General features: G+C 56.2%; 3 protein-coding genes across 4 annotated transcripts in view; 2 read left to right on the top strand and 1 right to left on the bottom strand.

Annotated features, from left to right (window-relative positions):
- Positions 1 to 6: 6 nt before the first annotated feature.
- On the top strand, positions 7 to 13,931 carry P4HTM (prolyl 4-hydroxylase, transmembrane; the record flags this gene model as incomplete). Its single annotated transcript, XM_029919247.1, has 9 exons — positions 7 to 318; positions 523 to 604; positions 8,513 to 8,703; positions 9,547 to 9,643; positions 11,024 to 11,186; positions 11,702 to 11,887; positions 12,579 to 12,669; positions 12,875 to 12,998; positions 13,501 to 13,931. Coding segments are annotated over 9 exons (1,467 nt in total), but the record flags the coding sequence as incomplete, so codon positions are not given.
- Positions 13,932 to 14,031: 100 nt separating this feature from the next.
- On the top strand, positions 14,032 to 21,756 carry WDR6 (WD repeat domain 6). The gene is made up of 6 exons (XM_029919238.1): positions 14,032 to 14,332; positions 17,429 to 19,901; positions 20,016 to 20,099; positions 20,188 to 20,304; positions 20,403 to 20,521; positions 20,622 to 21,756. Exons 1-6 carry the CDS (start codon positions 14,233 to 14,235, stop codon positions 21,080 to 21,082), a joined length of 3,354 nt encoding a protein of 1,117 aa, XP_029775098.1. The 5' UTR covers positions 14,032 to 14,232; the 3' UTR covers positions 21,083 to 21,756.
- Positions 21,288 to 23,722, bottom strand: part of DALRD3 (DALR anticodon binding domain containing 3) — a 3,042-nt gene continuing 607 nt past the window's right edge. Inside the window, exons 1-11 of one of the 2 annotated variants that reach the window (XM_029919245.1) lie at positions 23,703 to 23,716; positions 23,351 to 23,607; positions 23,186 to 23,265; positions 22,970 to 23,098; positions 22,549 to 22,619; positions 22,397 to 22,458; positions 22,225 to 22,307; positions 21,970 to 22,149; positions 21,780 to 21,893; positions 21,607 to 21,675; positions 21,288 to 21,520 (exon numbers count right to left, since the gene is read on the bottom strand). In XM_029919245.1, coding sequence (XP_029775105.1) covers positions 21,401 to 21,520; positions 21,607 to 21,675; positions 21,780 to 21,893; positions 21,970 to 22,149; positions 22,225 to 22,307; positions 22,397 to 22,458; positions 22,549 to 22,619; positions 22,970 to 23,098; positions 23,186 to 23,265; positions 23,351 to 23,567 — 1,125 coding nt within the window. In that variant the 5' untranslated portion in view covers positions 23,568 to 23,607; positions 23,703 to 23,716 and the 3' untranslated portion in view covers positions 21,288 to 21,400. The other variant, XM_029919246.1, reaches the window with a different exon arrangement.

The raw sequence follows: 23,722 nt of genomic DNA on the forward strand, positions 1-23,722 counted from the left end.
GCGGCTCCGAGGCCGGAGGCCGCGAGTCCTAAGTGGGCGCCGTCTGAACGCGAGCGGGCCGGGGCCGCGGCCAGGCTGGACGACTGCGAGGACGCACCGGTCCGGCCGCTGTGCAAGCCCCGCGGCATCTGCTCGCGCGCCTACTTCCTGGTGCTGATGGTGTTCGTGCACCTGTACCTGGGCAACGTGCTGGCGCTGCTGCTCTTCGTGCACTACAGCAACGGCGACGAGAGCAGCGACCCTGGGCCCCAGCGCCGCTCCCAGGGCGCCGGGCCCGTGCCAACCCTGGGTCCCCTCACACGGCTGGAAGGCATCAAGGTGAGGACCCCCCCGCCTCGCTGCGTTCCAGGCCCTGCACGGCCGAGTCCGTGACAGCCGCCGCCCAGCCCACGACCTCCACGCCGCTCCCTGCGTTTGCCCCGCGCTAAACCCGCTCGTCGTGCTCGGGTCCCGGGAGCCTGTACTTTTCCTCGGGCGGTGCGGCCTGGGAACCGAGCTGCCCGCAGTGCCCCTTTCCCTTAGGTGGGGCACGAACGTAAAGTCCAGTTGGTCGCCGACAGGGATCACTTCATTCGAACACTCAGCCTCAAGCCGCTGCTCTTCGGTAAGTTCGCCGGCGCTCCTGGGAAGGGCCTTGGGCTGCGGTTTGGGGGTGCCTGGAGACTTGTTTTGACCACGTGACTCATGTTTTGAAAATGGCTGCTTCAAAGTAGCTCTTTTTCCACTCAAAGGTTTCCCAAAGTGAAATACCCGCCCCCACCTCCATAATAGGATTGTACAGAGTGACCTTTCCACACTCCCCTCTCTGACCCCTACTCGGCACCTGATCCTTCGATCACAGGGCTGGGCAATGTGACCCTGAGGCCATTGTCTAAACATTTCATTGAAACTGTCTTTGGACATAACCAGGTCCTAGCTGATCTCAGGGCCTCTAAGAATCTCACTCCCAAAGTGGGTCCTGTGGGCTGAGGAGAAGCACGCTAATGTGAATAAACTGGTGCCTCCAAACCTGTCCCACCGGACACCAGCCTTAGCTGCCAGCACTCTGGGGTTGTTAGGATGGAGTTGTGTTCAGAACCTTCAAGGGTGACCTCATTTGGAAGCAGCATCATAAGCTCACATTTTTTGAGTTCTGGTTATGTGCTAGGCTTCATGTGATCACTCCATTTCATTCTTCCAACCCCTCTGTGCGATCAGTGTGGATCTCACCCTCAGGTTACTGGGTGACAAAGTGAGGCACAGAGAGCTGCGGTTGCTTGGCCAGACTCACACAGCTAATTCAGGGATGAAGCTAGGATTAAAAACCCAGGCAGCCTGTCCCTAGAGCCTGTACTCTAAAGCCAGTATTCTAGCTGAGAAGATTCTCTGGTGTCACCAAGGTGGGGTTCCCCAGAACCATGATCTTGCCCAGGATAGGTTTGCCCACCCAGCCCTGGGTACCCAGTCTCAAGTGACACACCACAGGGTAAGGGGCTTTAAGGAGGGGGGTGGGGACCAAATCAGAGCATCTGAGCACACGCCATTACTCCTGGGGCAGAGGGCCCTGGTTGAGAATTATACCTAAGCCTATGAGAATGATTTGACATGCCTGCTGTGGGAAGGGAAGTAGGTTAGGGGGGTCCTGTTCTGGGAGGGGCCCTAGAGTTACTGTTGTTATTACTACCGCAAAACCGTTGAAGTCTATGCCAAACACTATTTTAAGTGCTGGGAACTCATCACTGAACAAAATAGGAAGAAAGGAAACCCCAACAATAACACACACACACACACACACACACACACACACACACACACACACACCACCCCACCCCGAAGCTGACTTTTGAATAAACAAGTATATATGGCGTGTCAGATAAGGCAGAATTCTAACTGGGGTTGAAAGAAACTCTTAATAGGGCGGCCAAGGGAGGCCTTCCTGCAAAAGATAGTTAAGCAAAGACCTGTAGGAGCTCTGGGATCAAGCCAGTGGCTGTCAGGAAAGTGATCCAGGCAAAGGGAAGAACACTCACCTTTTTACTGCTACACTGCCATGAACAGATACGTCGGAAGGGGTTGGATTGTCTCCCATCAGCCTTCTTGGGATATGCATACACTTAATTCAGATGAGCCATGAGGCCATAACCATACCCCTCACCCCCTAACATGGAGCTGTTGCATCAAAGTCCCACAAAACTGAGAATGAGAAACCCAAACCCCATAAATCGCAGGAAGCAGGAGAGATTTGACAAATGTCAGCTGGTTCTGATTAAGCATCGGATGGGTCTATGTATCCACAAATCACAAAGGGCATGGCTGGGAGAAGCGGATGGCTGCAGCAAGAACCTCCGGCTGTGGCCCCCATTTTCTCCCAGACTCTTACATTGCCTTTGAGCCCACTGGTGGAAGGTGTCCCAGGTTTTCCCAGAAGTCCTGGGGCATGCTCCTTGGTGAAACGAGGTGAGCCATGGGAAGAAGAGAGTAGTGATTACAGAAGTCCACTCGTGAGGCAGGGAAAGCACAGGGGAGAGGGTGTCAGAGGAGGGGGAGTTCCTGAATACATGGTGTTGGATGAACCCAAAGAAGGAAGCCTCACCTTAAGGAGCAGTATGTGTCTTCTGTGCCTACCTGTTTATTCATCAACTGTCACCCCGAAAAGGCAGGAGGGCCTTAGGAGAATGGGCCTGCTCTGGTCTCTGCCACCGCTGCCCTGCTGCTCTTGGCTCCAGACCCGTGGCCCTCAACCTCAGGAACCCAAGATGCCAGGGCTCCGGGTGGGTGTTCATGCGGTAAGCCGGGGCAAGCCCCAGAGTGCCTCCATCTCCATGGGACGGAGCCCCATTTCATAGGGAAGAGCCCATGCAACCACCAGTTCCTCCCTTTGGGAGACATTTCCTGTTTCCCACCCTTCTCCCTAGAGACATGGGGCAAGTGGGACCCGGGCCACAAAGGCCCCACCCTGAGTTCTTGGCATAATAGCCACTTGACTGTGGCAGGCATTTTGCAAGGATTTGGACCATTGGAAGTCAGCTGAGGACTTCATCCTGTTCCGTTCATGAGGGAGGTGTCCCAGTTTTGAGTCATTGTCGTCTCTCTGGGGACATTGCCTTATTTCATGTGGCTCACTTCTCCCTCCATCCCTCCCCACCCTCATTCTGTGTGTAAAGTGCAGATCGATCTCATCGCCCCCTTCCTTAAAAGTCTCCAAGATTTCCACTTCTAAGTTTCATTCAGTGCCCTCATGTCCTGCTGCCCCCTCACTCGCTCACTGCTGTCCCCAGACTCGTGCTGCCTTGAGGCCTTTGTATTTGTTGTGCTCACTACCGGAAGGCTCGGATCTAGCTCTTCCCACGAGGGGATAGCTTCAGCTCCATTGGGCCTCTATGCATACATTCCCTCCTCAGATACCTCCTTTGACCTCGAACTGGTCTTAAGAGGTTCCCAAATACTCTTAAATCAGCCTGCTTGGTTTTCTTCTCAGTACTTGGCATCACTGGAGACTATTTTCTGTATTTATTTGTCATTCGTGCCTCTGCCTCTAAAGATGAGCTGCATGCAGAGGAGGCCTGATGTGTGCTGGCTGTGTAGCCAGCAGCTGGAGTTGTGTCTACTGCTGGCCATTATTGGCTGGCTGGAGGGATTTACTGGGCACTTAGCCAGACCAGCACCTGTCTGCTTGCTCAGAGTGACTTCCCACCATCCTGGCGGGTGCCCCCTGATGCAGCACTCCCTTCAAGACCAACAGGGAGCACTTTCAGAAGGCCAACAACAGCTTTAGCCCATTTTCTTACCATTTAAGGTAACATACACCAGTACACAAAACAATTTATCTTAAAACCATGACTGCTTTATCATAGGATTTCCAAGCCAGCTCAAGAAAACAATTAGGCAGTTACTTAAGACCACTGTATTCTTGACAAACACTGAAGGCCCAGAAATAGGGGAAGAATTTTTTTGTGTGCCTGTAAGTTCAGCTTTGTAAAGCAGCTTAATGCAGTTTTCTGCATGGACCTCTCCCCACCCTCTATGCTTTTGCAGGAGCCTACAGCTTGGCAGTCTGTGTGGGGCTGGACAAGCAGCATCCTGCCCAGAATGAGCATAGCCTGAAGGCTTTACACCTGCCCTGATATAGGTTGGGCTGCTGGGGCTTGTGGGCATTAGCCAGGCTGTCATCCCAGGCCTGGGAAGGACAGAAAGGTGGTCTTGTCTCCCCAGCACACACAGCTGCCAGGGAGCCAGCCTCCTTTGTGTCTGGGCAGAGCACTATAGCTCAGGAAAGGGACCCTTAGCTTTGACCACAGGAGGGTTTATGCCCTGCTTGGGCTATTCCTGGGGCTTCTCTAGACACTGGTCTGTAAATATCCATGAAGGGCAGCAGATGGAGGGTTTTATGTATGTATGGCCAGGGCAGGACGCGGTTTGTATGGCTGTTGCCGAGGCTGTGGCTTCAAAGTCCCAGGCTCTTCCTGCATTAACCCCTCTTCTGGGCACTGGTGATGGTGCCACCTGCGCATGGCCAACTGCAGATTTCTGTGGCCTTGGCTCCAGGCATAGGCTGTGGTTACCAGCAACCGATGTCCCTGCACCTCCCCACTTAGCACATATGTCCCAGCATGCCTTCCTTGCAAGAGGTTGTGCACGCACGTGGCATCCAGCTGCAGCCAGCGACGCAGAGTAGGCGCCAGTTCTGCAGCGGGCAGTGGACCCACTTTCAGCACCTCTAGCCGGGAGTCCAGGTCGCAGTCTGAGAGGCCAAAGGACGAGCCGTTGCATCGGGAGAGCCTGACCTTCACTGCTGAATGGGACCAGAGGAGCAGGATGATGTTCAGGGGCTCTTGGAGTACCCCACCCCCTCCACCTGGTGAACCACACCCTCTTGTGATTCTCTGCCCTTAATCAGGATCCTAGAGAAGGGCTGAAGTCCTGGCGGCCACTCTCCTAGGCAGATTTGTTTGGGGATGATGTTTTAGCAATGCCAAGCTTATTAGAGGCATTTATTTCGTAGCTTTAACCAGGCATAGCATTCGAGTGTCCCCTCTTTCATCTGTCTTACCCCAGTCTAGGAGCTGGGGTGGAGGCACTTGTAAGGTGGGTGTCAGGGGTGCTGGACCCTAGGGATGGGCTCACCAAAGTCGCTGGCACAGAGCGCGTCCAGAACCTCGTTGGACGAGCGGGCGTCCTGCAACTCCCAGTCTCTGCAGCTGGAGCGCGGCACTGGGGGGAGGGGCCGAGTGAGGCTCCGCCGGCCGGCCGAGAGTGGGGGAAGGGCCTCCAGGGCGGGTAGGGGAGCCCTCCCGTGGGCCTCTCGATCTTCACCCTTTCTGAGACCTGCTCCTGTAGCCAGTCCCTTTTCTTCCCTGAGAGACCCGTGTACCTGGCCCTGCGGGGAGCGGCTTGGAAGGGTGGGGCGCTTCCCCTGAATATGGCCCGGGGGCCGCACGGGGACTCACGTGGGCGGCCCAGGCGGGAGCCGTCGGATACAGCCGCGACGCAGAGGCCGTGCCTGGCGGGGAAGCGGCCGCAGTGCAGGATGGAGGGCCAGGGGTAGCCGTAGCAGGCCATGATGGGCGCACAGCTGGCCTGCACGGCCTCACACAGGCTGCGGCACGGGTAGATGACCCTGCGGAGGTGGGGGGAAGGATCGGGTGGCGGGGCGTTCAGGATGGGCCAGGAGCGCCAGCCTAGTGCAAAGGCACAGCCAGTGACTCCGCGGTTGCTGGGCAACGACACCTGGTCCCCTGGCAACAGCCGTCAGCCCCACAAACCCCTCCCAGCGCTTCGGTCGCAATTACATCCCCCCACTCGCGTGGCTCTGGCCGCTAACCAGCTTTACAGCGCCCCTCCCCCTCGAGCTGCGGCGGAAGCCCAGTGCCAGGGAGAGGGGTGTATTCGAAGGGCCCTGCACTCTGGGCCTTCAGTCCCCATTTTGGAGGGAGAAAGCAGAGCCCTCTGTCTCGTCCTGAAAGGCCTGAAGGAGACTGCAGCTTCTGGTCAAGGCTGGGGTTGGCAAAGAGCGCAGAGGCCCGATCAGATCATTGGATTCTGAAAGAGCTCATTTTTGCTGCTACTGGCATGGTCATCCTGAGGCTCTGGGAAGGCCCCTCACTCTGCAAAGAAGGAGCTGAGGGAGCTGTTGTTCACCGAGTAGGTTAGGCTGGGAAAGAGGCATCAGCCTTGCCATCTCTGGGAGAAAAAGCCTCCAGATGAGATCTGGCTTCATCTCTTGGCTGGGATATCTTGGGCAGAACTTCCACACCTCACTGGAGAGGATCTTCTACCACCCCACCCCCCACCAGCCAAAAGAGCCTCCCCACTTGTCATACCTTGTTGACGTTCAAGACCCCTTGATGATTCATGGGTCCAGACGTGCTCACCATTGATGGCCCCCTACCTATGTCTCCTCTGTCCCGTGGCACCTCCTCCCTTTGCCAGGAACACCCTGACAAAACAATCCTTCATCTTCATTCCTTTCCCCACCCCTACCAGCACCCAGCTCTGATAGGTACACAGCAGTGGTTAGGGAACAGGCCCTGGCAGAGGAAAGGCCCCCCCCCCGACCCTCACCTAGGAGCCCCTTGCCCTACCTGTCGAGGCACACAGGGGCAAAGAGGGAGCAGAGGAAGAGGCGAGCATCAGGGTGGCACTCCCTGGCCCGCAGGGGCAACCAGCTGACTGACTGCTGGACAGCCTCAGCTGCCGTGTCGTGATCCAGCAAGTTGGGCAGCCGCATCTCTGTGTAGCCAATGTCGTGGCACAGCGCCATGGCTTGGGGAATGGGCATGCACCGTGTGGGGCCCCAGGGAGCCCCTGCCCCGCTGTCACCCCATGGCACCACCAGTGCCACGAACAGCCATAGCCTTTGATCCATCACCTCCTTTGTCTGCCTTGGTCTCAATGAACTGAGGTTGAGGGCTTTATAGGGCTGCATGCACACCCCTGGAGCTGGTGTTTGTGCAGCCTCCCAGGTGCAGGACCCGTCCACTTAGGCCCCACTGTGCTGGCCTGAGCCATTTGCATTTGATTAGCACACTGCAGGGGACTGTAGAGGTTGGTGGCATCTCCCTTGCGTCTGCGGATTACCAGTTCTTAATAAACTGAAGAAACCTGGCCTGTGTTTTCATTTCTTTTTCTGGTTTTTCTTGTTTGTTTAAACTATCAGGAGGCGACTGTTCATTAATCGTTTGGCCTAACTCATTGTTCAGTGCTACCCCACCTCCCGCATGGATGGCTCATACCCTTTCTGGGTTTACCGGGTTGAGGGGTCAGGCAAGCCAGAGTGGGGGACCTTTGTCCTGCCCTCGGTGTCATCACATCTGGGTCACCTACCCCTGGAAGCTGAATGGACTCGAGTGCAACAGTCTGGGTGGCCCTGACCAAGTCGCCGATGTCTCTGTCCCTGCCGTGCCTCATGGATAAGAAGGCAAACTGATGGGGCACTCTTTTCTAGGATGAGTATAGGGATTAAGGAGTTGATGATGTGATTAGGACAGGACACAGAGTCTATACCACCTAAATGTGACTTGCTGTGACAACCACTGAAAACCCATTCCAGTCCTGACTCTGAGCAGCCATTTTCTTTCCTCTTGGCAATGACTGGAACTTCATGCTGGGAGCACAACCCAAAGAATTGGTAGAACACGCTGCAGCTCTGAGGGGTCATTGTGGCGGTGTGGCCCTGCCTCCAATAGGTTCCTCTGCAAGCCTCTTGTTCCCCACCTAAGGAAGTCCTCTTTTCTAGGAATGAGGGAATGAAGCAGGGCCCATGCTCCTCAGAGTGCGTGGGGACATTGGGATGTGGGATCCCCAGGCGTGAGGCTCACTTTCCAGCTAACCAAGCTGCTTGTGGGGCTGGTGTGGTGGCATCCAGCCACTGGAGCCAAGCCCCAGGCCTGACTGGCTTTTACTCAGGCCTAGAGGTGTGATGTTCAGTGTACACTCGTTCCCAAAGTAAAGGACACCCAGGACATCTCAGAGCATCTGTCCAAAAAAACCCGAGTGGCCCCCCACCCCCACCCCACTCACTGATGTGCTGGTACTAGGCATCTCAGCCCTGGGGAGACGACTTGTGCAGAACAGAGGGCAAGGACTTGCCTACAGCACTGAATGTTTTATACTTTGTTTTTATTTGAACAATGCCAAAAAGCAAAATTGAAAGCAAAACCCAGCCATCATCATCCACTTTTAAATATATACCAAATAAGAAGTGGAGGTCAACCCTATGGCCTTCAGTCCCACCCCAAGGTGAGTTAACCCTTACCCAGCTTAGCCCCGGCGAGCTTCCCAAGACTCGTCTGGGACATGTGTGCTCTCGCTCTCAGCATCAAAGAAAGAAGCCCTGCATTCCAAATGCTGGCCAACCTTTGCAGAACAACTCAATCTTGGGGTTGGAGTCCAGAGTAGAGGTAAAGGGGTGTGTGAAGTCCTGATGTGGTGACCACAGGGGACAGAGAGTACCCTAGGAACTCTGCAAAGAAGGTACTGGTTGCATCAGTGCCTGGGCTCAGCCCTTGGCCTCACCCACCTCCTCTCCTGGCAGAAATCCCTGGCTTCCTGAGTGATGAGGAGTGTCGGCTCATCATCCACCTGGCCCAGATGAAGGGGCTACAGCGCAGCCAGATTCTGCCCACTGAAGAATACGAGGAGGCCATGGGCACAATGCAGGTCAGCCAGCTGGACCTCTTCCGGCTGCTGGACCAGAACCACGACGGTCGCCTGCAGCTCCGCGAGGTTGGGATCCTGGGGTCTGGAATAGGCATAGGGTGGGAGTGCCCAGGATTGTCTTTCTGGTAGCCTGCTCAGCCCTGGCCCCGAGAGTTAGGTGCCAACTCAGATCAGCCTGGGCATGCTCAGTTCCAGGGGCCCCCTCCTTCCCTGGAGAGCCCCTGGCTACCCTGGGAACCCCAGAAGATGGCAAGAGAATCCCCCCCTGGGGGTGATGACATTTATTGCCACAGTTCTTGGGTGGTGCGCCATCTGTGGTCTGGATTTCTTGCTGCCACAGCTGGGGGTCCCACAGAACCCATGGTGGAGGGGTGGCAGCTCTGAGGTAGCCAAAAGTCTGCACCTTTCTTTTATATGCCCCTCAGTCACCCCCGCTTCTGACAGAAGTCTTGGCAGAGTATGTGGTCCCTTGCCTATACAGAGCCTGGTCTTTGACGAGCCTAGTGCTTTTGCTCTGGTCACCCTCACCTTGGTGTCTGTTCCCTGTTTGCACTCAGGCCTTGGCCTCCCCACCTCACCTGGGGTGTCTGAGTGGGGTACAGTCCTGTCTTTCACTCTGCCCCCAACCAGCTGATGGTGCTCCCCATGGAGGCCACAGTCTCAACAAGGCCAGGAATGCTTATGGCCTGCAGGCCTCTTAATTGTCTTCCTGGCTTCCTCCCCAGATGCCTGCGGTCCTTTCTGCCTACCATCCTTGTAGCTCACAGACCTCAGACTGTGTCCTGTGTTCTCACCCATACCCCATCATGTGAACCCTTAACCCTTACAGCAAGAACTGGGCGACTCTCTATGCTCTGGGGGCTCTCCATCATTGGGGCCACTCCACTTAGGGACCATCTTGTGCCTTAGGTCCTGGCCCAGACTCGCCTGGGAAATGGACGGTGGATGACTCCAGAGAACATTCAGGAGATGTACTCTGCGATCAAGGCTGACCCTGATGGTGATGGTGAGCCCATACCTCGCCACAGTTCTGTGTGAGCTTCCTGCCCCCACAGCCAGGTGGCCTCTATACCCAGCTTCTAGAGTAGCCAGAGATAAGGAGCCAAGGATCTATCCTCGCCCTCACTCCTGGGCAGTAGGCTGAGCCATCCTACCCACCTGGTGACAGTCTAGAGGGCAGTTCTTGGAGGCCTTTTTGACCTCAACAGGCAGAGACTAGGGTACAGGAGGGGGCTTGCCGGCTGGCAGAGGGCAGAGTGGGCACAGCAGAAGCAGGACAGTGAGACCAGCTTGAGCTTGGCTGCTCACCCTGCTCCACCTTCCTCTCTCCAGCCAGGCACATGAGGTCTTCCCCAGAAGCCACGCTCTCTGGTCTAAGATCTTGCTTGCTTTCCTCTTGCTTGCCTAGAGTCATGCTAACTGCTGGGAGTGGTTTGGGTAGGGGAGCTGTCATGCAAGTGCCCCACCCCCTTGGTTAATAACCCCCTGGGTATTTCTGAGGTGTTGTCACTAACATGCCCCAGTTCTGGACAGAATGGGGAAAATACAACAGGGAAACAGGACTTGGAAGAATGGCCCTGTGGCTGGTGAACCCAGAGTGGAGGATACAGCCAAGACCTGTGGCTGGAGGGGCATCGTGCGGCCATGTACAGAGCTGGTACCAGGCCCACAGGCCTTGCGTGTTCCTCACCCTCCGAGATATCAGGCCAAAAAGTAGAAGGTTTCTCCCTTAGGTTAGCCAGGATTACATGGAGCAGACACCAGCTACTCTTCCAGAACCCCAAAAGGGTAGATCTCCTGCTTTGTGGTTTGGGCAGGAACAAGAAAAGTGTTCTCATTCGGGAGAGTGGCCTGGCTTTCTTTGTTGAGGAAGACTCCACAGGCAGGCAGGACTGGCCAGACATCTTCCCCTCAGGATGGAACCTGAGGTCATAAGGAAACTCCTGGGGACCAGCCCCAGTTTAATCCCTACAGCATGGAAGGCCCTGGACGGAACCGTCACTGACTGCTCTCTTTCTTCACCCTCTACAGGACCAGAGGGTAGCCACCCTGTGCTTTAGAGCCACGCTGGAGGCCAGCCAAGGGCAGTGCTTGGCCTAAGGTCCTGACCATATGGTTCAAGCTTCCTTTGGCCACCCTGCTCTGGCCAATCTAGTAGGGGTTAGGCTTCTTCCTTTGGGGGACCAGATCGGGGTTTAAACTGAGGAAACGAATTTCCCTAGGTCTTCGTGTAGGGCCTGATATGACAGAAGGTTCATCTTACCCAAGAGTCCCATGGTCCCTCAATGCCTGAGGCCAGGGGTAGGTAAGATGGTAAAGCCTGCCACTGTGGCCTCCTAACATGGGCTTGGGGGTGGGGGGCATTGATGATGGGTGCCCTGTGCAGGAGTGCTGAGCCTGCAGGAGTTTGCTAACATGGACCTTCGAGACTTCCACAAGTACATGAGGAGCCACAAGGCAGCATCCAGTGAGCTGGTGCGGAACAGCCACCATACGTGGCTCTACCAGGGTGAAGGTGCCCATCACGTCATGCGCGCCATCCGCCAGAGGTGAGCACGTGCGCAGGAGAAGGTCATGTGGGGCCCTCACAGAAGTCCTTGGCTGGGGCTGAGAGGACTGAAGTGCTTAGCCAACTCAGGGTTAAGTTCTATTCTTTAGACCAGGATTAGGACCCATTAAAAAGACAGGCAATTAACAAAGGCAAATTAACTCTAATTGCAGGCAAACAGTAGACATTTGGGATTAGAAATAGATTGGAGTATTTGGTTTTTGCTAATTAGAAAAATGACTTCTTATCTCGGTCCACAGGACCCCGTGCCCCTGAGCAGCCAGGGGTTTTAGATAAGGAACCTCCTTCCTGGAGGGAGTGACCCCGCCCAACTTAGTGGAAGTCTCATCTTTCTCACCCAGTGAGGTCTCTGGCATCCAGGGAGAAGGGATCATGAGTAACCCCTTCCTCCTCTTACAGGGCCAGTCGGGGTGGCCTAAGGGGCTTCCAGGGGAGGTGGGCAGGGGCAAAGCTGTGGCAGGCCGGGGGTCCAGCTGAATTCCTACTGCGTACCAGGGTGCTGCGCCTCACCCGCCTGTCACCTGAGATCGTGGAGCACAGCGAGCCGCTGCAGGTTGTACGGTATGGCGAGGGAGGCCACTACCATGCCCATGTGGACAGCGGGCCTGTGTACCCAGAGACCATCTGCTCCCATACCAAGTTGGTAGCCAATGAGTCTGTACCCTTCGAGACCTCCTGCCGGCAAGTACCTCCCACCTGGGGTGGCCTTCAACTCCCAGACCAGGCATTCCTATGACACTAACAGCCCTACCCTATGGGCATGTCCCCAGGACCAGGAGAACATGGGGGCATCCTGGTTGGGGATACCCCATCTCTTCCCCAAGTGGCAGGAAAGGGGTGGCCATCTTGTCTCAGTGGCCGGACTAAGGTATGCACAGACACTGAAACTTTCCCCCAGAGCTCTGAGGTAAGGGGCAAGCCTGGGTCTCGAGCTTTTTTTTTTTTTTTTAACCCCCATCCCCTGGGTCTTGATTCTGCCTTCTCCCTTTGAAGCTTTGTCCCCCTCCCCTGCTAAGGCAGGGGGGCAGGTCTCTTCTCTTCATGCGGCTGCTCTGGGTCAGCCCCTTCTGCTCCCTACCAGCCTTTGTGCATGCTCACGCTGCTTCTGCTCTCCTACCTTTCCCAGCCAGCCATGTAATTTAGCTAAGTGCACCTGTGATCTTGGCCACACGAAGCATTGTGACACATAGAAACAGACAGTTTGTGAGAGGAGTAACAGGCTAGGGACATCTTGGCACTGACCTGCAGTGTTGTCACTGATCCCAGCCTGCCCCCTGGCCCTTGGGAACCTGGGCAGCTTATCCTGCTCACAGGTAAGCTCCTGGGAGTGCCCACAGCTCGGGAGTTGCTCAACAGGCCCCCTGCCTTACAGCTACATGACAGTGCTGTTTTATTTGAACAACGTCACCGGTGGGGGCGAGACTGTCTTCCCCGTAGCAGACAACAGAACCTACGATGAAATGGTAAGGGCCAACCAGGCTGTTAACTCTGGTGGGATGGCAGGTTCTTGGGCAATCACAGTATATACCGTTTCAGACCTGGGATGAGGGGCCCAAGTGATCCCCTGGGCACATCTGACTGGTTTCCCTCTGGCCACTGTTGGCTGCCTGGCCTTGGCTTTTGGGAGTGGGGGCAAGTTTGAAAATCTTACCATCCTGTTGTCCACAGAGTCTGATTCAGGATGACGTTGATCTCCGTGACACTCGGAGGCACTGTGACAAGGGGAACCTGCGGGTCAAGCCCCGGCAGGGCACAGCAGTCTTCTGGTACAACTACCTGCCTGATGGGCAAGGTGAGGGCCTGTGGTTAGGCCAAGCGTGTCTTGAAGGAAACTTCCCTTTATCCAGCCCAGACTGCGACCCTGGTGGGATGTTTCTAGCACCCCTACAAATGGTTTTCTGCCCCTAGTGCCTCCCAATGATCATCCTCAGTGACTTCAGTGGCCTGCACCTATGCAGTCTCCTAGGTTATCTTGACCTCTGTGATTGATTCCCTGATGCTCCAGCCTTCCAGCTCACTGGGGCTAGTGACATAGGTCTGTCACCAACCCAGGCTGTGGACAGGCCTGGCGACAAGAAAGCTGGTTTCAGAAGACCAGTGGTGTTGTCAAGGCATTGATTGGAGAGAGACGCTGAGTCCCCAAGGAGGCCTAGGGGCCAGACTTTTCCACCTAAGATGTGCACAGCTAGGCCCACCCTGGCCATGCCCTTGTCCTGTACAAAGTGAAGCTCAGGGAAGCTCAGCCTAGAGACCCTTCGGTCTCCTTCCTCGCTCACACCATTCACCTCTCCTAGGTTGGGTGGGCGATGTGGACGACTACTCGCTGCACGGGGGCTGTCTGGTCACACGTGGCACTAAGTGGATCGCCAACAATTGGATCAATGTGGACCCCAGCCGGGCGCGGCAGGCGCTGTTCCAGCAGGAGATGGCGCGCCTGGCCCGCGAAGGTGGCACTGACTCACAGCCGGAGTGGGCTCTGGATCGGGCCTACCGCGACGCGCGCGTGGAACTCTGAGAGGAGTGTTGGCCCCAGCCCCCAGCCACAGGCTGCCCGCCGCCTGAGGTCTGAGACCAGCCTTTCCCTTGTCCAGATGCAAGCCAAAGGCCTGGATGACTCTTGCCCCATTCCTGCCTCCAGCCGCGATTAGGGCACAGTTCCTACATTCTGTTATTTATTGTGTACAGACCTACGCTACCCCCTAAAATAAAACGACAGGGCTCTGAACCGCTGGGCCCTGAAGCAGCGGGTCGGGCCGAGGGAGGGGGAGGTAGATTGGGCCAGTACCAGCCCGCCGCAACGCTCCGCGAGCGTCACGCCAGGGGGAGGGGTGAGGGCGGCCTCACCAATGACGGGCTGGATTGCGTGAGGCGAAGGGTCGTGATTGGACATCGGCAGCGGGCGACCCTGGGCTCCGCTACCTGTTGCTAAGGGCCCTGTAGATCAGCTCTGCTGCGCGCGAGGAAGGCTCGTCTCGCGAGAGCTCAGCTCCCTTCTTGGCCACAGCCGCCGCAGCTCGAGGACCGACATGGAGGCTCACGAGGACTACATTTGGCCGCGGGCAACTTCGGAGCTCATACTCCTCCCGGTCACGGGTCTGGAGTGTGTGGGGGATCGGCTGTTGGCGGGTGAGGTTTGGGTTGAGGCGCATGCTAGTGGAGAAGAAACTGCGGTCGCGTGGGGGCGGGACCATGAGAACAAAGGGATGTCCCCGAGGAGGAGGAAAGCGGCGGGATGAAGCCCGACCGAGGTGGGCGGGAGCCCAGGAGATGTCGGGCAGGAGACCCAGCCGAAGGAGCCCTGGAGACAAAAAAAACCGATGTGGCTTCCGAGTCTCTTCATAATCTGCAGCTAACGTGGAAAGAGCGGCGGGGCTGCGGGAAAGTGGGGGGAAACGCGGTGGCTTGGGAGGCGGGGCATGAAGGGAGTGAGGGGTGTTGCCCCTTCGTGGAGTGGAGCGGGGGAGGTTGTGGGTGAGCCTCTCCCCCAGATGGGCGGTTCCCGGGGGTGGGTGTGTGGTGTGGTCTGGGGGGCGGGGCCCGGCGGGGGGTGTGGCCTCCCCGGGCTGTGTGTGACTTCTCTGGAAGGTGGGGAGGATCAGGATTGAGTGGCGGGAAACTAGAGATGAGACCTTTTTGAATGAGTCCAGTGCTTGGGGAGGCAGACGCTGAGGCTCCTTCTGAGATGGTTGAGTCCAGGAATTCCGATGTTGATGCCTCTTGGGGGAAGGTCAGGTCAAGAACCATAGGCCATCAGAGCCCTGGGACTTGAGGCAGCAGACCCCGGGGGACCATTGAGGCCCGACTGGAAGACACTAGTGACTTATGGTGGTGCTGCTGAGTTTTTTTAAGGGTCCTGAGGCAGGGCACTGGCTGTCAAGCCCTGAATGGACTGCTTCCTATCCTAAGGGGATGGGTATGTATGTGGGGAGGGATGGCCCAGTTGTGATCTGGTGTGGGAGGGGGGCTCTGGGAGTCCAAGGTTCCTACCATGGGTTAGAGTCCTAAGGCTCCTGCAGGAAGGGATAAGTAGGCAGAAACCCAAAGAACCACAAGAATGAGCTAGGAGAAGGGAAGTAGTGAGTTCCTGACTGAGGGTAAACATGCCAAAGGCTTTGAGGCTGAGAATTTGTTACTTTGGGGGAAAGAGAATTCCTGGGAGGCTGAGCAGGGGTGGGGTGGCAGAGGTCCTGGAGTAAGGAGCCAGACTGTTTAAGGCCTAGGTCTGACTTTATAGTGGTGGTGGAGAGAGGCCCCATGAAGTGTTTTAAGTAGGGAAATGATCTGGGAAATGCAGGGTAGAAAACTCTTCAAGTGAATTCCCCTACTTCTGTGACTTCCAGAATGACTTTTATATTGCTACAATTCTCAAATTCTACCCATGTGCACCTATCATCTGAATTTCCAGCCCTCTTTGCTTTTAAGTTCCAGGCCCAAGTACACAGGTGGCTTCAAATTGAAATATAAATATGAATGAGCTGGGTAGTCCAGCTCAGCATAGGGAATAATAGCCAGTCAGGTGCCCAAGCCCGAGCATCTACCTCATTCCCCAAGCCAGTCTGGTTGATTTTTACTTCATACATGTGGTCACTGTCTGTTTATTGCCATCATTTGAGGCCCTGTGACTTTATCTCCTAGATTACCTCAGGAGCATTCTCCCAGCCCATTCTTGAGCTCTGTTTCGTATTCCAACCACATGACCTTGCTCACCTCAGGACCATTAGACTTGCTATTCTATCTGTCATAAAAGGTTCACCAATCTCCCCCATGCCTGCTTTTCCTCTGGTTGCCAATGCTTATTGATTCTTCTCAGTCCATATGTTAGGTTCTCAAGGTCGCCTCTCCTGCTATTCACCAAGTCTGTTTATTTTTTTAATTAAAAAATTTTTTTAATTTTTATTTTTGAGAGAGAGAGCGCAGGGGAGGGGCGAGAGAGAGGGAGACACTGGATCTGAAGCAGGCTCCAGGCTCTGACCTGTCAGCACAGAGCACAGTGCAGGGCTCGAACTCACGAACTGTGAGATCATGACCTGAGCTGAAGTTAGACGCTCAGCGACCTAGCCACCCAAGCGCCCCTCACCCAGTCTGTTTAGACGAGACCAGGGTTTCTCAATCTTGGCGCTCTGGACATTTTGGCTCAGATTCTTGTGTGTGTAGGGGGAGATGGGGGGTGTTGTCTGCTTTGCAGGGTGTTTAGGAGCATCCCTGGCTTCTACTCCTAGATGCCAGTTAGCATAGCTCCCAGTTGTGACAACCAAAATGTCTCCAGACATTGCCAAATGTCTTCCGGAGGGAAAATCCTCTGGTGTAGATTTCCCTCTTTTATATTCTTAAAGTAACCTGTATAGTTCTTTTCTGGAATTTACCAGAGTTACAACAGTTACTTCGGTGATACTGTTTATTGTCTGCCTGATGGGCAGGAGTCTGGGTCTGTGCTTCTCTTAACTCACTACTCCAGCATGTAGTTAGTTCCTTGTCTGGTTTATAATGGATGCTCAGTGAATGTCTACTGAATGTCGAAAGATTGAGATTGCAAGCTAAGAATAGCATGAGGGACTGTTAGTGTCATCTCAGATTAAGAGGTGATATCTTGACCAAAGTCACTTCAGTGGGGAAGATTTGCAAAATCTTTAGAAAATGAGCACACGGAACATGAGAAGATGTGGGAAGTTCAGAGGAGTAAGTGGTGAGCTTCTGCTTTGGGGCTGGGGCTGAGTAGAAGGTGGTAATGGTTGAGAGAACTTGAAAGTGAGGTAGTAGAGTGGGAGGTGCTTGCAGGGCAGCCAGTAGGGGGCTGAGGGTCATGGGAACCTTGGCTGTATAAGTGGGGGCTGCCTCTCCTGGTGGTTCTTCCCATTAGTGTTGAACGTGCTCACATCTGAACTCCAAGGAAGAAGCTTCTGGAACACAGCAGAGGTGTTCTGCTATGACCCCAAGGTGGGAAGAGGGCATGTAGAAGCAGATGAGGCTCAGGATTTGGGAGGAAGACTGACACATGAGAAGTTAGGTGGGGCGAGGAAGAACCTGTGTTTGAGGAAATCAGCTTGAACTGAATGTCATCACTGAAAGTCCAACTTAAGCTGAGGCCAGGGATTTTCCAGGGTTCAATCCTGCAGGATTGTGTGTTCTAATGCGTTTGCAGGCTATATGCCCGAGTTTTCCCTGCCTTCATCTCTATGACTTATCAGAGTTGAGGTTCTGATTCGGCTCTCTGCCTCTGTCTAGGTGAGGGCCCGGATGTCATGGTGTACAGCCTCGATTTTGGTGGCCATCTGCGGATGATGAAGCGCGTCCAGAACCTGCTTGGCCACTATCTTATCCATGGGTTCCGGGTGCGACCAGAACCAAATGGAGACCTTGACTCAGAGGCTATGGTGGCTGTGTTTGGGAGCAAGGGACTTCGAGTTGTGAAACTTAGCTGGGGACAGGGCCGATTTCGGGAGCTCTGGCGCTCTGGACTGTGGAACATGTCTGACTGGATCTGGGATGCACGCTGGCTTGAGGGGAACATGGCCTTGGCCCTGGGCCATAACTCAGTAGTACTATACGACCCTGTGGTAGGGTGCATACTACAGGAGGTACCCTGCACAGACAGGTGCACCCTCTCCTCAGCCTGTCTGATCGGAGATACCTGGAAGGAGCTGACCATAGTGGCAGGTGCTGTTTCCAATCAGCTCCTTGTCTGGTACCCAGCAGCTGCTTTAATAGATAATAAGCCTGTGGCTCCTGACCGACGGGTCAGTGGGCATGTGGGTGTCATCTTCAGCATGTCGTACCTGGAAAGTAAGGGCTTGTTGGCCACAGCTTCAGAAGACCGAAGTGTCCGCATCTGGAAGGTGGGTGACCTGCGGGTGCCTGGGGGTCGGGTACAGAATATTGGGCACTGCTTTGGGCACAGTGCCCGTGTGTGGCAGGTCAAGCTCCTAGAGAATTACCTTATCAGTGCTGGAGAGGACTGTGTCTGCTTGGTATGGAGCCACGAAGGTGAGATCCTTCAGGCCTTTCGGGGCCACCAGGGTCGTGGCATCCGGGCTTTAGCTGCCCATGAGAGGCAGGCCTGGGTGGTCACTGGGGGCGATGACTCAGGCATCCGGCTGTGGCACCTGGTAGGGCGTGGGTACCCGGGTTCGGGGGTCTCGGCTCTCTGCTTCAAGTCCAATAGTAGGCCAGGTACCCTCAAGGCTGTGACGCTGGCTGGCTCATGGCGACTACTGGCAGTGACTGATACAGGGGTCCTGTACCTCTATGACTTTGAGGTCAAGTGCTGGGAGCAGCTGCTGGAGGATAAGCGCTTCCAGTCCTACTGCCTCCTGGAGGCAGCCCCTGGTCCTGAGGGTTTTGGATTGTGTGCCATGGCCAATGGAGAGGGTCGTGTCAAGGTTGTCCCCATCAACACTCCAACTGCAGCCGTGGACCTGACCCTGTTCAACGGGAAAGTGCATAGTCTGAGCTGGGCCTTGCGTGGCTACGAGGAGCTCCTGTTGCTGGCATCGGGCCCTGGTGGTGTGATGGCTTGCCTGGAAATCTCAGCTGCGCCCTCCGGCAAAGCCATCTTTGTAAAGGAACGTTGCCGGTACCTGCTGCCTCCAAGCAAGCAGAGATGGCACACGTGCAGTGCCTTCTTACCCTCTGGTGACTTCCTGGTATGCGGGGACCTCCGGGGCTCTGTGTTGCTGTACCCCTCCAGGCCAGCTCTGCTCAAGGATCTTGGTACTGGGGGCAAGGCCGGAGCTGTCACTGGAGCACTTGAAGCAGGTAGTGGCAGTGGTGGGGATGAAACTGAGTGGGGCCCTGTGTCCACCCTCCCTTCTCTGCATGGGAAGCAGGGTGTTACCTCGGTCACCTGCCATGGTGGCTACATATATACCACAGGGCGTGATGGCGCCTATTACCAGCTCTTTGTGCGAGGCGGCCAACTCCAGCCAGTCCTAAGGCAGAAGTCCTGTCGAGGCATGAACTGGGTGGCTGGGCTCCGGATGATGGCTGATGGGAGTATGGTCATCTTGGGTTTCCATGCCAATGAGTTTGTGGTGTGGAGTCCCCGGTCCCATGAAAAGCTGCACATCGTCAACTGTGGTGGAGGGCACCGCTCCTGGGCCTTCTCTGATACCGAGGCAGCTATGGCCTTTGCCTACCTCAAGGATGGAGATGTCATGGTGTACCGGGCACTGGGTGGCTGTACCAGGCCACACGTGATTCTCCGGGAGAGCCTGCATGGCCGTGAGATCACTTGTGTAAAGCGTGTGGGCACCATCACTCTGGGGCCTGAATTTGAGATGCCCAGCTTCATGCAGCCTGACCACCTGGAGCCTGGCAGCGAAGGTCCTGGCCTGACTGACATTGTTATCACATGCAGCGAGGACACCACTGTTTGTGTCCTGGCACTCCCCACAGCCAGTGGCTCAGCTCACCCACTTACAGCGGTTTGTAATCACATCTCCTCGGTGCGTGCTCTGGCTGTGTGGGGCGTTGGTACCCCAGGTGGCCCTCAGGATCCTCGGCCAGGCCTGACCGCTCATGTGGTGTCTGCGGGGGGCCGGGCTGAGATGCATTGCTTCAGCATCCTGGTCACCCCAGACCCCAGCACCCCAAGCCGCCTCGCCTGCCACGTCATGCACCTTTCGTCACACCGGCTAGATGAGTACTGGGACCGGCAGCGCAATCGGCACCGGATGATCAAGGTGGATCCAGAGACCAGGTGATGTGCACTTCTGGGGGGAGCGTAGTGGGGTGTCATACAAGGGCAAGCCCTTTATAGCTGCGAGCCAGCTGCTCCCAGGCTCACCCTGACCCCCGTGTGTTTTCTCTGCAGGTATATGTCCCTTACTGTGTGTGAGCTTGACAAGCCTGGCCTTGGCCCCCTTGTGGCTGCAGCCTGCAGTGATGGAGCAGTGAGGTGAGAACTGGGGAGCCTCGGGCCAAGAGACATGGGCTGGAAGGTTGTCCAGAACAGGTTCTGAGCTGGGCCACCCTCCGCCCCCTAGGCTCTTTCTTTTGCAGGACTCGGGGCGGCGGCTGCAGCTCCTGGCTGAAACCTTCCACCACAAGCGGTGTGTCCTTAAGATCCACTCTTTTACACATGAGGCACCCAACCAGCGGCGGTGAGAGGGGCTGCATGGTGGTCCTGGATGGGCCAGGTGGGGGCTTCTGTTGCTTTCCATCCCCCTCCCTGACCTGGCTGCCCTCCCCTGGCTCCCAGGAGGTTGTTCCTGTGCAGTGCAGCCACTGATGGTAGTCTGGCCTTCTGGGATCTCACTACCGTGCTGGACCACGGATCCACTGCCCTGGAGCCTCCAACGGACCCTGGGCTTCCCTACCGTGAGTAACCAGTGTACAACCATGGCTTTCCCCCCTCATCTCCCACTTTGCCTTCACCCATGTGGCAGGCTGGACCCTGATGACTGTCTTCTTCCTCCAGGACTGGGCACCCCCTGCCTGACCCTCCAGGCTCATAGCTGTGGTGTCAACAGCTTGCACACCTTGCCCACACGTGAGGGCCATCTCGTGGCTAGTGGCAGTGAGGATGGCTCCCTCCATGTCTTTGTGCTGGCTGTGGAGGCACCAGAGCTGGAAGAGGCTGTAGGGGGTGCTGAGTTGGTGCCCCAGTTACATGTGCTAGAGGAATACTCTGTCCCCTGTGCACATGCTGCCCATGTGACAGGCCTCAAGATCCTAAGCCCAAGCCTTATGGTCTCAGCCTCCATTGACCAACGGCTAACCTTTTGGCGTCTGGGGCATGGTGAGCCCATCTTCATGAACAGCACCGTGTACCATGTCCCAGATGTGGCCGACATGGACTGCTGGCCTGTAAGCCCTGAGTTTGGCCACCGCTGTGCTCTTGGAGGCCAGGGGCTTGAGGTTTACAACTGGTATGACTGAGGTGTCCTGCGGTGGCCAGCATGCTAGGTATGGGGCCTGCTTGCAGACAGAATGGAACGGGAGTGAGTGACTGTGCCCATGCCCAGTGTGCCTTGAGGGGAGGAGGCGGCAGCCGCAGGTTCCTAACGTCAGAGCAGCTGGTGGTGAGTAGGGTGCCGTCTGGGCAGACCAAAAATACGCCCTACTGTGTATTACGGGACCAGGCTTTGTAGCAGAAGTAGTTTATTTTTGGCTCCAGGTCCCTAACAAAATCTGTGTATCTTTTCCCCCCAGGTAATGACTTTGTAAACATTCCTAGATATTGGAGTCTCTGTGGCCTTAGATATAGTTCAGTGGAGGGAGGCCCAGCGTGGCTAGGCCGGTGTGAAGCACTTCACGCACGGCCTGCAGAAGCTGGAGACGGGCAAACATTTGACCAAACAGGTGTGGTCGGGGCTCCTGGGGAGAGAAGGGGCCTGCTGGTCTCATCCTTTGCTTCCCTTGCACCCTTGCAACCCCTCCACCCCCTTTTGCTGTGCACTTACTCCTAGGATGTGTATGCGGTTATAGTAGGAGCTGAAATCCATGCTGAGCTGCACCAGGAACTTGCACATCTAGAGACAGAGACTGAGTCACTGACTGGTCTCTTTGATTTTGTGCCCTACCCCCAAATAAAGCATTGAGTGTGTGGTGTCTGTTCTGGTCTCCTCTGCCTCACCATCTCTGTGCGAGTAGTCGCATGCAGCCCTGGAGCTGTGCATGCCAGGGCTGCTGTCTGGCTCAGCAGGTCTGGGAAGGGGAGGATGCCATTGAAGAGCAGGAGCCACTCACCCTGGGAGGAAGAAGGGAACTGGAATATGAGGTCCCAAGCACCTGTGGGTGCCCAGCTACCCAGGGAGGGCACTCACCTCATCCTGTAGCAGTGAGAAATCGAGACTGTTCACAGGTGGAAAAGTGGGGTACAGACCTTGTTCCATGCTGTGCTTGTACCCCTCAAACAGTGTGGCAAGACGGGCACAGTTATACATGACAAAGGTGCCACTCTTGGTGCCCTTTGTGGAAATGCTGTCAGCCAGGGCCAGGAGAAGCTGAGGAATGGGGGCACAGCTGCAGCCACCACACGAGCTGGCCATGCCTTGATCCCACAGGCTACCCAGGCTCACCTGACTCTGCGGGGCTGTGCTGAGCATCTCAAACTTGATGGTGGCCACAGAGAGAATGCTGAAGACCTCTGTCCAAGCTGGGTCTGAGGGAGTAAAGTCAGTCGGTCTCGGGGGCAGGGAAGCAGATGAGCTGCCCCTCCCACAGAGCACAGCGATGGGCTCCCGGGCGCACCTTGTGCCAGGTCCCTGCCATGCTTCACTGCTGACGCCTTGCACACCTGGGCATGCCGGAGCCTGCGCTGGGGAAAGAGTGAGTGGAGGGCCCACGGGGCACGCCCCCCCACCTCAATTACCTGACTCAGCCTCCCTTCCAGCCTCACTCACTCGTAGTACTCAGGGGCAGTGAGGGTGCCAGGTGCACCAGCCATTTTCACTGGGCCACAGACCAGGTGTTTCTGTTGGGAAGAGAACAAGTACTCAGCCAGGCGGCGAAACCCTCTAGCACTGTATCCTTTGAGGAACCTAATTCTGGTACCTGGACTCCCCCAGCCTTTTACTACCAGGCCCTGTGTCCCCCTTTCAAGCCCACTCATCAGGACACAGTTTCATCAGTGTTCTCTGGGTTGTGTCTCTGGACCCCACCTTCTCTTAGGATGCTTACAACGTGGGGCAAGTGCCCACACACCAAGCCAAACCTCCCTCCCAGGGTCAGGTGTCATATATGAACTCACTAGCTAACAGGACCCTTGAGGGTTTTCAAGGGCCCTCAGGTTGGTGGTGGTGGTGGGGAAGCCAGTAAACCTACCTGTGTGAGAGGAGCCTGGCCATCCAGCTTCCGCCAAAGCAGGTCCACCTTTTGTTGCTGGAACTCCTCCTCACAGCTCACTACGTGCACAACTATGCAGCTGTCTGCGTTAGCATCTGGGGCCTCAGCCTACAGTGTAGAGGAGGGCGGTCACCGAACGGACACAGGACACTCCGCTAGCTAGTGTCAGCCTACGGGGTCGGGTCAGTCACTAACCAGGGACGGAGAGCTGCCCCCAGGCCAGCAGCGCACAGCATTCTGCAGCTCGGCCAGCACTGAGAGTAGATCCTCAGTCACTGCAAAGAACACAGGTGCGTTGAGGCTGGCCAGGAGCACGGAGTCCCCACCCTCTCTCCAGCTTTGCGAGGCTCCAGCTCCTACCCAGACACTTGTCCAGGTTAGGGTCATAGCCAGCCGCACGTCCCCGTTCTTGCACCAGCTCCTTCAGACACACTGTGCCCAGGACGCCGGTGGGGAGGGCTCCCCGGTTCCGGGCAGGGTTAAGCTCTGCAAGCGCGCGGCTCCTCAGGGCTTCGGTGGCGGCTGTCTCCGAGGCAGCGGGCCAGTCCACGCGCAGCTGCTGCAGGAAGGTCGGCATGTGCGGATCCCGCACGGCGGGCACCAGGCACACACTCTCCCTACGAAGCGAAGGCGGGCCTCTCAGCTCTATCACCCGGCGCAGCCCCCGGCCCAGCTTCCTACCCCCGCCTCTTTGGCCCAGCGTAGCGCTCACCCGTGAGCGCGCAGAGCTCG

This window comes from Suricata suricatta, chromosome 12 (assembly GCF_006229205.1).
Source record: "Suricata suricatta isolate VVHF042 chromosome 12, meerkat_22Aug2017_6uvM2_HiC, whole genome shotgun sequence".
NCBI lineage: Eukaryota > Metazoa > Chordata > Mammalia > Carnivora > Herpestidae > Suricata > Suricata suricatta.

Coding starts and splice junctions, on each gene's coding strand:
- WDR6 (XM_029919238.1), top strand. CDS start 14,233: ATGGAGGCTCACGAGGACTACATTTGGCCGCGGGCAACTTCGGAGCTC. Junction 20,305..20,402: donor GAGGCACCCAACCAGCGGCG/GTGAGAGGGGCT, acceptor CCTGGCTCCCAG/GAGGTTGTTCCTGTGCAGTG. Junction 20,522..20,621: donor GGACCCTGGGCTTCCCTACC/GTGAGTAACCAG, acceptor TTCTTCCTCCAG/GACTGGGCACCCCCTGCCTG.